Source organism: Cherax quadricarinatus, chromosome 4 (assembly GCF_038502225.1).
Source record: "Cherax quadricarinatus isolate ZL_2023a chromosome 4, ASM3850222v1, whole genome shotgun sequence".
NCBI classification, from domain to species: Eukaryota; Metazoa; Arthropoda; class Malacostraca; order Decapoda; family Parastacidae; genus Cherax; species Cherax quadricarinatus.
In genome coordinates this window covers 20,520,565-20,537,067 of record NC_091295.1, presented here as the reverse complement: position 1 = coordinate 20,537,067, position 16,503 = coordinate 20,520,565, and the positions used below count along the sequence as shown (strand labels likewise).

The 16,503-nt window shown below is 38.4% G+C and overlaps 1 protein-coding gene across 3 annotated transcripts in view; it reads left to right on the top strand.

Annotated features, from left to right (window-relative positions):
* Nucleotides 1-16,503, top strand: part of stau (double-stranded RNA-binding protein Staufen) — a 326,000-nt gene that overhangs the window by 230,473 nt on the left and 79,024 nt on the right. For all 3 annotated transcript variants that reach the window (XM_070095188.1, XM_070095180.1, XM_070095173.1), the window contains 3 exons: nt 5,756-5,929; nt 10,389-10,569; nt 10,719-10,864. In XM_070095188.1, the coding sequence (XP_069951289.1) occupies nt 5,756-5,929; nt 10,389-10,569; nt 10,719-10,864 (501 nt within the window). The remainder of the gene's footprint in view (nt 1-5,755; nt 5,930-10,388; nt 10,570-10,718; nt 10,865-16,503) is intronic.

The window sequence follows — 16,503 nt, the reverse complement described above, 5'->3', positions numbered from 1 at the left end:
GTTCTTGTGTTTTTTAGATGAAGATACCTAACTGCAGGGTATTTTATAACTTGCATAAGGGTTTCTCACAATATTTTGGCTTAATTACCATTTTTCACTGATTACTACTAAATCACTTTCTGACAAAGTTTAATTATTTATTATGCAGGTCTATAACTGTATTCTGTATGAGGCTTGTTGTCGCTTTCTCCCATTCTATTACATGGCACATATCTGTCTTAAATTTCACCATCTGTCACTCAGTTTGGTAGATTTATCTGAATCTTGAAGGGATTTACAGCCATTTGTATTATTTACTCTGAAGGAGATCTTTGCATCACCTGCAGAGGTCTTCATATATATTTTATTCCTTCTGACAAGTAATTTATACAGATTTGAAACACTGTCAAAGTCAGAAGATTTAGAAGGAATATTTGAAAATGTTTCAGTGTGTTGGGTGTTCATTCAGGTGTTACACCTGAAGGAGATGAATAAAATGATCTATGACTGGGATAGATAACCAACAGCCTGCAGGTAGAATGAAGCACTCAAGTAGCACAATTGCTGCTCTTGGTTTATGATAAAATAACATTATTACTGACTTGCGGCACTGAATGCCTTTCATTGGTTATACTTAGTATAAACTAAAGACTGTATTGCTTTTTTTCAGTAATTAGTATATACAGTGGACCCCTGAATTTCGTGATTAATTCATTCCAGAGAGCCTGCCGAAAGTCGAAATTCACGAAACTCGAAACCATTTTCCCCGTAAGAAATAATGGAAATAAAATTAATCCGTTCCAGACACCCAAAAATATTAAAATAATTTTTTTTCAAGTTAAATAAAGATTTACATACTGAAAACAATCAGAAATCAAGCACATGCATATAAAAAATAATAATAACATTACACTTATCTTTATTGAAGACTTCTGGGTGGATGGAAGATGGGAGGAGGGGATAGGAGGAAGGTGTACAGTAATGTTTGGAAGGAGAATCTCCTTCCATTAGGACTTCAGGTAGGAAGTCCTTTTCTGGAGTTATTTCCCTTCTTCTTTTAATGCCACAGGGAACAACTTGAGAGTCACTGGACCCCTGTCGCACAAAATATCTGTCCAGAGAGGTCTGTTTCTGGCATTTCTTTATGATTTGCCTGAAGTGGGACAAGGTATTGTCACTGAACATGTTGCAGATATGGCTTGTTTCAGCTTGGTCAGGGTGATACTTTTCAACAAAACTTTGCAACTCATTCCACTTTGAATACATGTCCTTAATCACCAAAGAAGGCACCTCCTTCACTCTCTTTTCCTCTTCCTCTGAAGCAAGTTCCTCAGCTGTGGTCTGATGCTGTTCCAGTTGAAACTCTTGCAGTTCGTCAGTGGTTAGCTCTTCCCTGTGGTCCTCCACCAACTCTTCCACATCCCCGTCACTCACCTCCACTGCCATGGACTTGCTCAATGCCACAACACCTTCCACAGCAGGCAGAGGGTCGGCAGGGTCAGGGTCTGCCTCAAACCCTTCAAAATCCCTCTGGATCTTGTTCTTCGCTTTCTTTACCAAGGGGCTTGCACTAGCTATCCTTGGGCCCATGGTGACTTATTTAGCAGTTGCAATCACAAAAAACAATGGATTATTACGTATGAACCCGCGGGGTGATGGTCACATGTTGGTAAACAATGGCATACTGAACGTGAATGGCGTGGGAGACTGGCTTTGTGTGCGCGGTGATGGGCAGATGGGTACCAGACGGTCACCGAATCACAAGTCTAATCACAAAACTCGAGGCCAAATTTTGCCGAAAAAACTTGCCGAAAGTCAAATTTTACGAAAGTCGATGCTGCCGAAAGTTGAGGGTCCACTGTAATTGTAAACTGTACACTAATTTGCTTATTTTTAATTTTTTTTTTTTTTTTGAGATAGAACTTTATTCTTATTTTACTTTTATTTTATTAATTATTACAGGAAAAGGGGTTATTAGCCCATTGTTCCCGGCATTTTAGTTGACTTTTACAACATGCATGGCTTACGGAGGAAAGATTCTTATTCCACTTCCCTTTGGATATAAAAGGAAAAGTAATAAGACCAAGAACTATTAAGATAAAATCAAAGAAAACTCAGATGAGTGTGTATAAATAAACATGTACATATATGTGTAGTGTGACCTAAGTGTAAGTAGAAGTAGCAAGACGTACCTATAATGTTGCATATTTATGAGACAGACAAAAGACACCAGCAATCCTACCATCATGTAAAACAGTTACAGGCTTTCGTTTCACTCACTTGGCAGGACAGTAGTACCCCCCTGGTTGGTTGCTGTCACTATGGTTGTTTAATATATTTATAGATGGGGTTGTAAAAGAAGTAAATGCTAGGGTGTTCAGGAGAGGGGTGGGATTAAATTATGGGGAATTAAATACAAAATGGGAATTGACACAGTTGCTTTTGGCTGATGATACTGTGGTTATGGGAGATTCTAAAGAAAAATTGCAAAGGTTAGTGGATGAGCTCAGGAGTGTGTAAAGGTAGAAAGTTGAAAGTGAACATAGAAAAGAGTAAGGTGATGAGGGTATCAAATGATTTATTTAAAGAAAAATTTGATATTAAATTGGGGAGGAGGAGTATGGAAGAAGTGAATGTTTTCAGATACTTGGGAGTTGACGTGTCGGCGGATGGATTTATGAAGGATGAGATTAATGATAGAATTGATTAGGGAAAAAAAGGTGAGTGTTGCGTTGAGGTATATGTGGAGACAAAAAACGTTATCTATGGAGGCAAAGAAGGGAATGTATGAAAGGATAGTAGTACCAACACTCTTATATGGGTGTGAAGCTTGTGTTGTGAATGCAGCAGCGAGGAGGCGGTTGGAGGCAGTAGAGATGTCCTGTCTAAGGGCAATGTGTGGTGTAAATATTATGCAGAAAATTCGGAGTATGGAAATTAGGAGGTGTGGAGTTAATAAAAGTATTAGTCAGAGGGCTGAAGAGGGGGTGTTGAGGTGGTTTGGTCATTTAGAGAGAATGGATCAAAGTAGAATGACATGGAGAGCGTATGAATCTGTAGGGGAAGGAAGGCGGGGTAGGGTTCGTCCTCGAAAAGGTTGGAAGGAAGGGGAAAGGGAGGTTTTGTGGGCGAGGAGTTTGGACTTCCAGCAGGCGTGCATGAGCGTGTTCGATAGGAGTGAATGGAGACGAATGGTATTTGGGACCTGACAATCTGTTGGAGTGTGAGCAGGGTAATATTTAGTAAAGGGATCGGTTATTTTTGTATAGCCGGACTTGAGTCCTGGAAATGGGAAGTACAATGCCTGCACTCTAAAGGAGGGGTTTGGGATATTAGCAGTTTGGAGGGATATGTTGTGTATCTTTATACATATATACTTCTAAACTGTTGTGTTCTAAGCACCTCTGCAAAAACGGTGATTATATGTGAGTGAGGTGAAAGTGTTGAATGATGATGAAAGTATTTTCTTTTTGGGGATTTTCTTTCTTTTTGGGTCACCCTGCCTCGGTGGGAGACGGCCGACTTGTTAAAAAAAAAAAAAAATTTTTCCTTGATTTGCCTCACTGATCATCTCCCACTTTGGCAGAGTGACTCAAAGAAGAAAACACCTTCACCATCATTCATTCTATAACTGTCTTTCCAGAAGTGTGCTGATATCACAGTTTATCAAAGTGCAAGCACTGCCCTTTCCATCTCTCATACTCAAGTCTGGCTAACTAGTTTCCCTGAATACCTTCATGAAGATATTTTACTCACACTTCAATAAAATTTCCATTGAAGTATCACTTGTTTCCATTCCCTTCTATCTAACGTGCTCATCCATCCTCACTAAGGAAGGGTGACCCAACAAAGAAAACCTGTTCATCATTCATCCATTCAATATCTGTGTTGCTAGAAGAAAACTGACATCACAGTTCAGATGGTCCATAAAATTGAAACATCCACACCCTCTCCTTCAGAGAGTTTGTGGCTGTACTTTACCTCTCACCTTCAGGACTTAAGTCCCACTCACGAAGTTTTCTGAATCCCTTAATAAATGTTATCTTGCTCGCAACACCACCACTGTCTTCTAAATTAGCCTTTGGTAACTCCACACTGCCTTCTGATTTCTTTTCTTAAAATTCTCTGTATACTATTCACACCACACATTGTCTTCTAACATATTTCCACTGCTTCTAACTTCACTTCCTTCTCACTTCAGTATTTAAAATTCATGCTTTGCACTCATTTAAAAAAGGTGTTAGTGCCACTATGCTCTAGTATATTATCTTTTTTTTTTTCCTCCTTCAGAGAAAAGCTTTCAACTGACACCTCAACACTCCACTGAACTTTTTTCACCCCTACTTCCCTCCCTGTGTTTTCTGCAGTTCACCTCATTTTTCTTAGACATATCTGCCAACATGTTCATTCCCAGATATTTAATTACATTCATTTACTGTCTACTCAGTTCCTCCAGTTTGATATCTAATTTTTCATTCCTTAGTTTTTATTTTATTTTTAATTTCATTACCTTGCTATTTTCTGTGTTCACTTTCACCGTAATTTCCTTCTTTTATACGTCTTCCCAAACTTCCCTACCAACTTTTGTAACTTCTGTTAAGAAAATGAAAGAGCTGTCACTGACAAAGAGCAATTGTGATAATTCCCACTGTGTGTTATTCATAATCTTTTAAATCCCACGCCTCTCCCCAACACCCGAGCATCCACTTCATTTGCATACCATCTATAAAATACGTTAAATAACCATGTGATATCACACTTCCCTGTCTAAGGCCTACTTTTACTGGAAAATAGTTCCCCTCTTTCCTGCATACCCTAGCCTGAGCCTCTCAGTATAAAGATTATTTACTGCATTTAGTAACCCTCATTGACAGTACTTCTTTAATTTTTATGCTGACTGTTTTAACTTGGTGCGATAATATTTAACTGTATGGAGTGTTTATGGTTATTGCTTTTATTGTTTATTTTATCCTTGTTTTTATTGTGATGTTCATATTTTTTTTATGTTGGTGAGTGCTGAGCAACATACATAGTCAAAATGCTTCACATATGTCACAGGCACTAACTCACTACCTATTCCATACATTTTGTAACATTTACCACATGGGGCCCCTATCATTTTGTGATTGAAAAAGTTGTGAATCCTTGGTCTGTGGCATTTCATTTGCTATTGAGATATAAAGCAAAGTATTGCAAACTAGATAACAGCCACAGTTCATTGGGTTAACATTGAATTGTAACATTGATTTTCCTCTGCAGAAGCAGCTAGAAAGCAGTTAAAAATTTCTCTTTTGGGTTACCCTGTGTAGGTGAGAAATGGCCTATTAGTCTTGAGATAACCTGGGTTTAAATGTTTTAACCCTTCCACCCTCACTATCACCAAATAAAGTACTTTATAACTCTTCCATCAAATTTAGGCATAAAAAGAACTCACTTCTAATACTTGATCATAATACCACTTGGGGGTAATAAATAAGAAAAGAATCATGGGTTAAAGAAACAAACTCTCTTCTCTGATATTTATATTATAAACTCTTATTCATGAATCAGACTTAGGGTTTACAGGGAAATTATAAGGTAAACGGGTACTGAGTAGACTGGAATATTACTTACAGAATAGAATATGAGTTCAGCTTCCACTAATAGTTCACACCTTCATTAATTTTGATTGTCTCCAGTCTTTGAGGTTGAATCCTGAGAGCTTTGCAAGCATTGCTTATAATCCTATGTTGGTGAAATTGTGTTGCAATTAATTTCATTAATATTTATATTACAGGTAACGGTGGGAACTCAAAGTGCACAAGGCAGTGGACCCAACAAAAAGCTGGCTAAGAGAGCAGCAGCAGAAAACATGCTACAGTTGTTAGGATACTCACGTCCTCAGCCACAGCCAGGCAAGCCAGCTATCAAAACAGATGGTGCAAACTCTGACCCAGACAAAACAAGAAAGGTGAGTCTGTAGTAAATAGCCATTCCCTATTATCTTCTTCAGGACCTTCTTGAGGTCATTTTAGTGAGAGTAGTACTGCTGTGGCAGTTTATTGCACACTTAGATTAAAAAAAATGTATGAAGCAGTATTCCAGGTGGTAGTTCGGTTGACATCAGCCATTAGTGTATTACCACTGGACTAGGAGCAGATGTTTTACCCTAATAATTGCCTTGTTATACTATGTCAATAGTCATGCTGTACTACTATGTTGTGATCTACCACTTATTAGCCACCTTGAATGTCTTTTAGTTAATAAAGTTTTTCTGTTTGTATCATTCTTTATTCCCAACTTTTCTTTCCTATGCTGTTTTTCCTTCCTCTTCCATCATGGATTCATGCTAAGACTATCTTTTCCCTCATTTTTGTGTTTGCCCTGTTCTTAGTAGGTGGAGAATTGAACCTCCATCACTCCTTGGGCTGGATGGCTCATACTGGATTAGCACTTAACATAATTTTTTTTTCATCAAACTGGCCATATCCCACCGAGGCAGGGTGACCCAAAAAGAAAAACAAGTTTTTCTTTTGAACTTTAGTAATGTATACAGGAGAAGGGGTTACTAGCCCCTTGCTCCCCACTTCACATAAATATAACATTAATAATAATGAGAGGTTTTTATAATATAAAATGATATACAGAAGACAGAGTACAGTGGACCCCCGAGTTTCATGATTAATCCGTTCCAGAGAGCCCGCCAAAGGTCGAAATTCACGAAACTCGAAACCATTTTCCCCATAAGAAATAATGGAAATAAAATTAATCTGTTCCAGACACCCAAAAATATTAAAATAAAATACTTTTTTTCAAATTAAATAAAGATTTACATAATGAAAACAATCAGAAATCAAGTACATGCATTTAAAATAAATAATAATATTACGCTTACCTTTACTGAAGACTTCTGGGTGGATGGAAGATGGGTGGAGGTGATAGGAGGAAGGTGTACACTATTGTTTGGAAGGTTAATCTCCTTCCATTAGGACTTTAGGTAGCAAGTCCTTATCTGGGGTTACTTCCCTTCTTCTTTTAATGGCACTGGGAACAACTTGAGAGTCACTGGACCCCTGGCACACAAAATATCTATCCAGAGAGGTCTTTTTCTGGTGTTTCTTTAAGATTTCCCTGAAGTGGGACACAACACTGTCATTTTACATGTTGCAGATACGGCTTGTTTCAGCTTGGTCAGGGTTATACTTTTCAACAAAACTTTGCAACTCGTTCCACATTCCACACATGTCCTTAATCACTGAAGAAGGCACCTCATCCACTCCCTCTTCCTCCTCCTCTGAAGCAAGTTCCTCGGCTGTGGTCTGATGCTGTTTCAGTTGAAGCTCTTGCAGTTCGTCAGTGATTAGCTCTTCCCTGTGGTCCTCCACCAACTCTTCCACATCCCCGTCACTCACTTTATTTACCAAAGGGCTTTCACTAGCTCTCCTTGGGTCCATGATGACTTATTGACTTATTTAGCAGTTGCAAGCACAAAAAACAATGGATTATTATGAAATGTATTGTATGAACCCGCGGGGTGATGGTCACGTGTTGGTAAACAATGGCACACTGAGGGTGAATGGCGTGGGAGACTGGTTTTGTGTGCGCGGTGACGGGCGGATGGTTACCGGACGGTCGCCGAAACACGAGTTTTTTCACAAAACTCGAGGCCAAATTTTTCCAAAAAAAAAAAACTCGCCGAAGGTCAAAATTCACAAAACTCGAGGCTGCTGAAACTCGGGGGTCCACTGTATATGGAGAGGAAAAGAGAGACTAATAAAGTGGTGAAGGAGTGCAGTTGGAGAGTGAATGAGAGAATGGGTGAATTTATCAGTAAATTTTGGTGAGAATAAGAATACATTTTGCAGAGATCAGTAAAGTGAGGAAACCCGGAAAACAAATGGAAGCTGCAGTTAAAAACAAGAGAGGGTAGATGTTACATAGGGAGGTGGAGGTACTGGAAAGATTGAGAGAATATTTTGAAGAGTTGTTGAATGTTCATGATGAAGGGGAGATAATGAGTTCATGCATTGTGCAGTGAGGGATAACGTTATATAAGAGCGAGGAGGAGCTTGTGGTGGATGAAGGGAAAGTGCATGAAGCAGTTGGTGGATTGAAAGGGGATACAGCAGCTGGGATAGATGGAATTAAAAAAAAATAATGGTAAAAGCAAGTGTGGTTATAATGCTAGAGTAGATCCTGTATTTTTTCAATATATGTGTGAAAGCGAAGGTACTCAAGGATTGACAAAAGGCATATGTAGTGTTCTTTGTAAAAGGAAAAGGGGACAACAACAGAATGTAAGAATTATCAGGCACTAAACCTGTTGACTGTACTGGTAAAATGTGTGGTTAAATTATTATTGAAAGGGCTAGGATTGAGACAAAGTAAAATTGAAGGTGTGTGGGTAGGATTCAGGAAGGGCAGGTGATGTGCAGACCAAGTGTTTCCGTTCAAGCATATAAGTGAGCAGTACTTGGATACGGGCAAAAAGCTTTTTGTTGCATATATGGATTTAGAAAAGGCATGTGATAGGGTGAATAGGCTAGTTATATAACAGTTGTTGCAAATGTATGGAAAAAGGTAGTAGGTTACTAATAGCAGTTTAGAGTTTTTATGCAGATTGAGGCTTAGGTTAGGCATGTGGGAGGGAGTGATACTACTGAACTTTCTAGTGAAAGTAGGACTTAAATGGAAATGTTGTGTCACTGTGGTTAACACATTTATGGTGAAGATTACAAAAGAAGTGAATGCTGAGGTGTTAAGGAGAGGTGTGGGATTAATAGGTGCTGGAACTGATACAAAGTGGGAATTATCACAGTTGCTGTTTGCCAGTGACACAGCTCTTTTGGGAAACTTGGATGACAAGTTGCAAAGATTGGTGGATTGATTTAAGAAGGTATGTAAAAATTGGAAATTAAATGTGAACATAGGGAAGAGCAAGGTGACGAGGGTAACAGAAGTCTGGGAAGTGATAGAGTGAATATCAAATTGGAGGGAAGAGAATGAAGGAGGGGGATGTATTGAGATCTGTTGGAGTGGACATGTCAGCAGATTGGTCTGTGATAGATAGATGAGGTGAACCATAAAATAGATGAGGACAAAAGGATAGGTGGTATGTCAAAGCATCTGTGGAAAGAAAGAAGTTTATCTGTGGTGGGCCCCCAAAAAAGGAGGGGGGGACTGTAGCTGAATATAATGGTACTAGCATGAGCTTTGAACATTGCAGCAAAAAGGAGGCTGGAGGTAGTTCAAATGTCTTTCTTTAAAGTATTGTATAGTGTAAATATTATACAGAGAATTCATAGCATATAAATTTAAAGGCAGAGTTTGGGTCATCAAGGATATAATTCAGAGGACTGAAGAGGGGGTTACTAAGATAGTATGGGCATATATATATATAGAGAGAGAGGATGGCAAGGGATGGGATGATGAAAAATAAATGTAATTCTGAGGTGGAAGGTAGGACGGGTAGTGATTAACCCAGGAATGATTGGCAGGAGGGGGTAAAGGAGACTGAGTTTTAGGGACTTGAGCATCCAGTCTTCTATAACTCCTCCCTCCAACCTTTCCTAGGGCAACCCCTACCCTCCCTTTCCTCCACTATAGATTTATACACCTTCCAAGTCATCCTATTTTGCTCCATCCTCTCTAAATGTCCGAACCACCTCAGTAACCCTTCCTCAGTCCTCTGGATAATACTTTTAATAACCCACACCTAATCTTCAAGCTATGAATTCTCTGCATAATACTTACACCACGCATTGCCCTCAGACACGACATTTCTACTGCCTACAGCCTTCTTGCTGCAACATTCACAACCCATGCTTCACATTCATATAAGAGTGTTGTTATCACTGTACTTTCATACATGTCCCTTTTTACCTCCATAGATAATGTTCTCTCCACAGATGTGTCAGTGCACCACCCACATTTCCTCCCCCCCCCCTCCTCCCCATCAGTTCTGTGGTTCACCTCGTCTCTCATAGATCCATATGCCAAAATATGTAGATAAAGGTGTGAGATTGTAATGATTATAAAAGAAAGGTGTTGTCAAACATAATTTTAATAAGTAGGGTTCTGCATTGTTAAGATTACCTGTTTATGATTGTTTTGCATGATATATGTGTTGAGAGCATTGTAGAATGGCAGAGTATCTGAAGACTATGAGGGCACTGAGTGTACTAATATAAGAATTGCATAGTATTATTTCATTGTACATAAGTTAGGAAGATTTTGGCAGTGCTTTAACACACCTCACAGATAATTTCATATCAATCTCAATCATATTTGTTTTGCTCTCATGTTTTAATTTACACATCCAATTGTTTTAAATATTCAGAATTTGTATATATATTTTCTGCTTCCCTTGTATAATTACCATACATGACATGAAATATTGATGTAAAAAAATTTTGAATGTCACTTTGTAGGTAACCTTTTTGGAAGATGGAGGTGATCAGCGGGGATCAGATGCTGCAGTTGTTGGTAGTGTGAATAATATGAGTCAGTTGGGAAGCCCAACAGTTGGTGGAGGCAGGCAGCTTGTACCAGGACTTATTATGATGCCAGATGGCTCGGCTCTCCATGGCTTCCAGCAGGTTCAGCCTCAAGGTACTATGCTCTTTGTTGTCTTGCTTAGTAATGCTGCAGTGATCATTTGACAACAGTTAAGCTTGATATTCCTGACAAAAGGATTACAGATTCTGATTTTACATGAAGCTGCTAGGTAGGTATTGTCTTCATGTACTACATATTTACAGGTATGGGGATGGTAAGTGTAGGTCCAATGGTGAACATGCAAGCAACTGCTACAATTGCCAAGGAGTTGCTAAAATCTGGTAATTCTCCAACTGCAGAGGCCATGGTGAAACAGAACCATCCCTCAGGGCCCCAGGGACCTCCACAGGTATTCTAAAATGTTGAATTGAATTTGAATTCATTATTCATACACAAGTTAATACATATGTGTACTATGTAAATAATCAGTGTTAATTATAAATAGATAATATTTGTGAAGCCCTTGTACCTGCAACATTTTGAGCATTTGAGCATGACTTGAGCTAAAGAAATTATAAACTATGTACTACATATTTGTGTAGAGAACTAAAATTTACTCTTATTAATTAAAAAACTATTTATGTACATAATTTAGATAAATCATTTATAGTTTGGAAGTCAGTGATGTGATTGAAAATCATTTATATGATAATGTTTGCTGAACACTTGATACTTAACACACATCTTACTTATCACCTGTAAATTTACATGTTTGGTAGTATTGTAATTCAGTTACGAGCTTTTCTTTAAGCAAAAAAATTAAATTAAGGTACTTTTACAAAATTTTGGTACAGTAATGTACTGGGAGATGTAAATGTAAAGGTAATCAACTTTATGGAGAGGTTGTGGTGGAGTGCATTACTATCTGAGAGGACATTATCCTTTCAGGGAAGGAAAGCTATGTAGTACAACATACATGTAGATAATGGCATTTCTACTGGAATAACTCAATTTGATATTTGCTGTATAAGCATTTTTTTTTTTAAGAATTTTTTGTAGTGTAATGGAATTTTGCAGTGTTTGACTATTATACTGTTCCATTTTTAAAATCCCTTTACTTGTATCAAATTAAATTGTCAGAGATTGAATCACACTCAAGGCATGTCACAGATATACTAATTTCTTGTGTTGTATCTATGAGACCTGTTGCAGGCTACTGTGAATTGCTTAAAGTCTTGGTTAAAATTGCATTTTGCAATTCTTTTGAGTTATATTGCATAAGAAAATTCTGATTTTTGTTGAGAGAATTAGGTTCAGATGGTTGCTGATTGTTGATCCTCGGGCACATGGTGTATTGGTTTCCTTCTAGGACTTAGATGTTGTCTGTTTTTTGGATTTGGAAGGTGTTTCTCCAGGCACTTTTAATGTTATACTTTCTTCATGAAATTTGTTATCCTGTTCATCTCTTCTGATTATGTATGAAGAGTGCCTTGTTTTTACTGTCTTTGTAAGTTTTCCTAACAAGTTTCATTTTGTAGCTATGTTGTATATCTGTTTACTATATATCTTGTCTTAGACAGGGGTTGTTTTAATTAATATTAAGATTTCTTCTTTCAACTCACTGGCCGCATCCCACCGAAGCAAGGTGGCACAAAAAGAAAAACAAAAGTTTATTTGTATAAATTTAGTAATGTATACAGGAGAAGGGGTTACTAGCCCCTTGCTCCTGCATTTTAGTCACCTCTTACGACACACATGGCTTACAGAGGAAGAATTCTGTTCCTCTTCCTTGTGGAGAATTTTAATATTAATTGATTAGTAAATGACTATATTGAAGAGGCTGAAGGTTTGAGTAACTTACAAAATGTTGTGTAGGACATTTAAGTAAAGTTTATTTTCCTCCATTAATGCCTCTGGGTGCTGTAGTAAGGTTACGTTTTGGCATTTTGTTATATATGGTAGACTGATCTTTTGTTTGTTAGAAGGAATATTGGGTAGTGGTCAGTTCTGTCTAATTATGGCTGATTTTAAAGGCTGTTATATTGCCCAAGTGTAATAAGAATGATTCATTTACATGGAATTGTATATCATTTTAAACAGAACACTGTAGAAAAATAAAACACAGCTACATGTATATGAAAAATAAAATGCTAATTTTTCCAGAGTTTTTAGATTTAGATTTGTGAGGGTTATGGAAAGATAATGCATTTAGCCAAAGGTGAAAGGGTGCGAGTCATTTTGATATGTAGTTCACATACTATGGGACACTTAGCTTTGGGATTTTTTAAACTAATGTAAATTGAGAATCCGTTAACCCTTTGACTGTCGAAACCCCAAATCCTGAGGTGTCTCTTGGTGTCGCAAAATATTTGAAAAAAAAAAAAAAATCTTATGAAATCATAGAGAATCTTTTCCTGATGGTAATGACGCCAAAAGTACGAAATTTGATGGAAAACTTACAGAATTACGCTCTTGCGAAGTTAACGACCTCGGTGATATTTACGAATCGGCAATTTCGCCCACTTTGAGCCCTATTTTCGGCTTATTCCATTGTTACAGTCGACCAAACTCGTAACTACTTCTTTAGAACTCCATTTGTTCTATCGATTGAGTACAAGAAACTGCCCATTTAACAATTTCAGCTGCCCAATAAAGTGGTCAGAAATTGGCAATTTGGCCAATTTCATGCAAATTAAAAAAAATGCCAATTTCAAAATAGGGTCCAGAATGAACAATGCAGACATTCCTGGCTCTAAAATAACATTTTCTTTGTTCATCAGTCACATCTCCAGGCCCCTCTGATATTACTCTTGCTTTCTACTTTGAAATTTATATTCAAACAAAAAATAGAAGATTTACTGTTATGCAGACTACTGCAATATTGTAATAATTGTATAAATAACATCAACCCAATCATGACTGCATATTAGAATGGCTAGTTGGACATTTATTGGAGAATGACATCATTTGTTTACTCTTGAACATCGGCAAAAATCAAACATTTCCCCTACTTTGAGCTTCATTTCAAGATCCTTTTCATAGTAAAACCAGTCAAATCACCTCTATTTCTGTAATATGTTTTCCATTCTATCAAATGTGACTACAAAAACAAGAATATAACCATAAAAACTATACGAAAATATAGAGGACCCCCGAGTTTCGTGATTAATCCGTTCCAGAGAGCCTGCCAAAAGTCGAAATTCATGAACCTCGAAACCATTTTCCTCATAAGAAATAATGGAAATAAAATTAATCTGTTCCAGACACCCAAAAATATTAAAATAAAATATTTATTTTTTTCAAATTAAATAAAGATTTACATACTGAAAACAATCAGAAATCAAGTACATGCATTTAAAAAAATAATAATAACATTACACTTACCTTTACTGAAGACTTCTGGGTGGATGGAAGATGGGAGGAGGGGATAGGAGGAAGGTGTACACTATTGTTTGGAAGGAGAATCTCCTTCCATTAAAACTTCAGGTATGAAGTCCTTATCTGGGGTTACTTCCCTTCTTTGTTTTTTAAAGACACTGGCATTGGGAACAACTTGAGAGCCACTGGACCCCTGTCGCACAAAATATCTATCCAGAGAGCTCTGTTTCTGGCATTTCTTTAAGATTTGTCTGAAGTGGGACACAATACTGTCATTGTACATGTTGCCAATACGGCCTGCAATGGCTTTGTTAGGGTGAAGTTTATCCATAAATGTTTGCACTTCAGTCCACTTTGCACTAATGTCCTTAATCTTTGAAGAAGGCACCTTCCTCCATCTCTCTTCCTCCTCCTCTGCAGCAGTTTCCTGAGCTTTGATCTGTTGCTGTTACAGATGAAGCTCTTGCAGCTCTTCAGTGGTTAGCTCTTCCCTGTGGTCCTCCACCAACTCTTCCACATCCTCACCACTCACCTCCAACCCCAGGGACATCCCCAATGCCACAATAGTTTCCACAACTGGCATAGGTTCCTTAGGGTCAGCCACAAACCCTTCAAAATCCCTCTCTTGTACACAATCTGGCCACAGATTTCTCCAAGCAGAGTTCAAAGTCCTAGAAGCCACTCCCTTCCAAGACTTACCTGTAAGGTTTATGCAATGGAGGATATTAAAGTGATCTTTCCAGAACTCTCTTAGGGTCAATTCAGTGTCTGAGGTCACTTCTCAAAGCACTTTTGAAACACTGTTTTTGTGTAGAGTTTTTTGAAGTTTGAAATGACCTGCTGGTCCATGGGCTGGAGGAGAGGAATTGTATTAGGGGGCAAGAACTTCACCGTGATGAAACTAAACTCCTCCACTAATTGCTCTTCCAAGTCTGGAGGATGAGTAGGAGCATTGTTCATTACCAGGAGGCACTTGAGTGACAGTTTATTTTCCAGGAGGTATTTCTTCACACTGGGGCCAAACACTTCATTAAACCAGTCTAGGAAAATATCCTTTGTGACCCATGCCTTACTGTTAGCTTTCCACATCACACGCAAATTACTCTTGGAGATACTTTATTTCTTACTCTTGGCAACACTGTATTTCTTGAACACACTGGGATTTTTCAGAGTGATACACCAGTAGAGGCTTCACTTTAAAATCCCCACTAGCATTACTTCAAAACATGAGAGTAAGCCTATCCTTCATAGGCTTGTGTCCTGGGAGTGCCATTTCCTCCTGTGTGATGTAGGTCCTCTTTGGCATTTTCTTCCAAAAGAGGCCTGTTTCATCACAATTAAACACTTGTTGAGGTTTGAATTCTCCAGTGTCTACGTACTCCTTAAACTCCTGTACAAACTTCTCAGCTGCAATTTTGTCAGAACTGGCAGCCTCACCATGCCTTATCACACTGTGAATGCCACTACGCTTCTTAAATCTCTCAAACCAACCTTTGCTGGCCTTAAAATCACAAGCATCACCATTTGTTGCAGGCATTTTCTTTACGAGATCATCATGCAACTGCCTTGCCTTATTACATATTGTCCACTGCGTAACACTATTTCCTGCTAACTGTTTTTCGGTAATCCACACCAACAATAGCCTCTCCACTTCTTCGAGGATTTGTGATCTCCTTTTTGTCAGCATATCCACCCCTTTTGCAACAACAGCACACTTTATTTCCTTTCCTTTCGCCACGATCGAAGTGATGGTTGAATGGGGTTTGCCATACATCCTGACAAGCTCTGTAACACGCACTCCACTCTCATATTTTTCAATGATTTCCTTCTTGAATTCGATCGTGTTCCTCACTTTGTTTACCAAAGGGCTTGCACTAGCTTTCCTTGGGCCCATGGTGACTTATTTAGCAGTTGCAATCACAGAAAACAATGGATTATTACGTATGAACCCGCGGGGTGATGGTCATGTGTTGGTAAATAATGGCACACTGAGCGTGAATGGCTTGGGAGACTGGCTTGGTGTGCGCGGTGATGGGCGGACGGGTACCGGACGGTCGCAGAATCATGAGTCTAATCACGAAACTCGAGGCCAAATTTTGCCAAAAAAAACTTGCCGAAAGTCAAATTTCACGAAAATCGATGCTGCCAAAACTCGAGGGCCCACTGTACACTTCAGAGTCGGCATTTTAATCCAAAAACACTGTCAGAGTTTTTTTTTTTATTATTATGCACTGCTTGCTGCAGGATTTTTTTTATACAGTGCACATTGACCACACAGACCCATTCTCTCACATGTGGGCCTACCAGCTTTCTCCTGCTTGATTTCAAGCCGCTAGAATTTTTGAGTATATATATGTCAAACACGGTGGCTCGTAAGACGTATGTATATGACCGAAACAGTCAAAGGGTTAAATAGAGTTGTCATGAAGGTATTGTGCAAATGTCAAAAGATGTGATTCATGCTAGGAAAATCTCATATGTGGCCTTTATGTAAATACAGTCAAACCCGAAGTGTGAAAGATGCATATTGGTGGGGAAACTTTTATTACATCCAGGGCTGGTCTTTATAAAGTATGCACTTGGTTTAGAAAGACACGTAAGCAAACACTATGACATTTAAACGTTTCGGTCCTGGGACCTTGATCACTTCTAACATACAGAGGTAGAAAG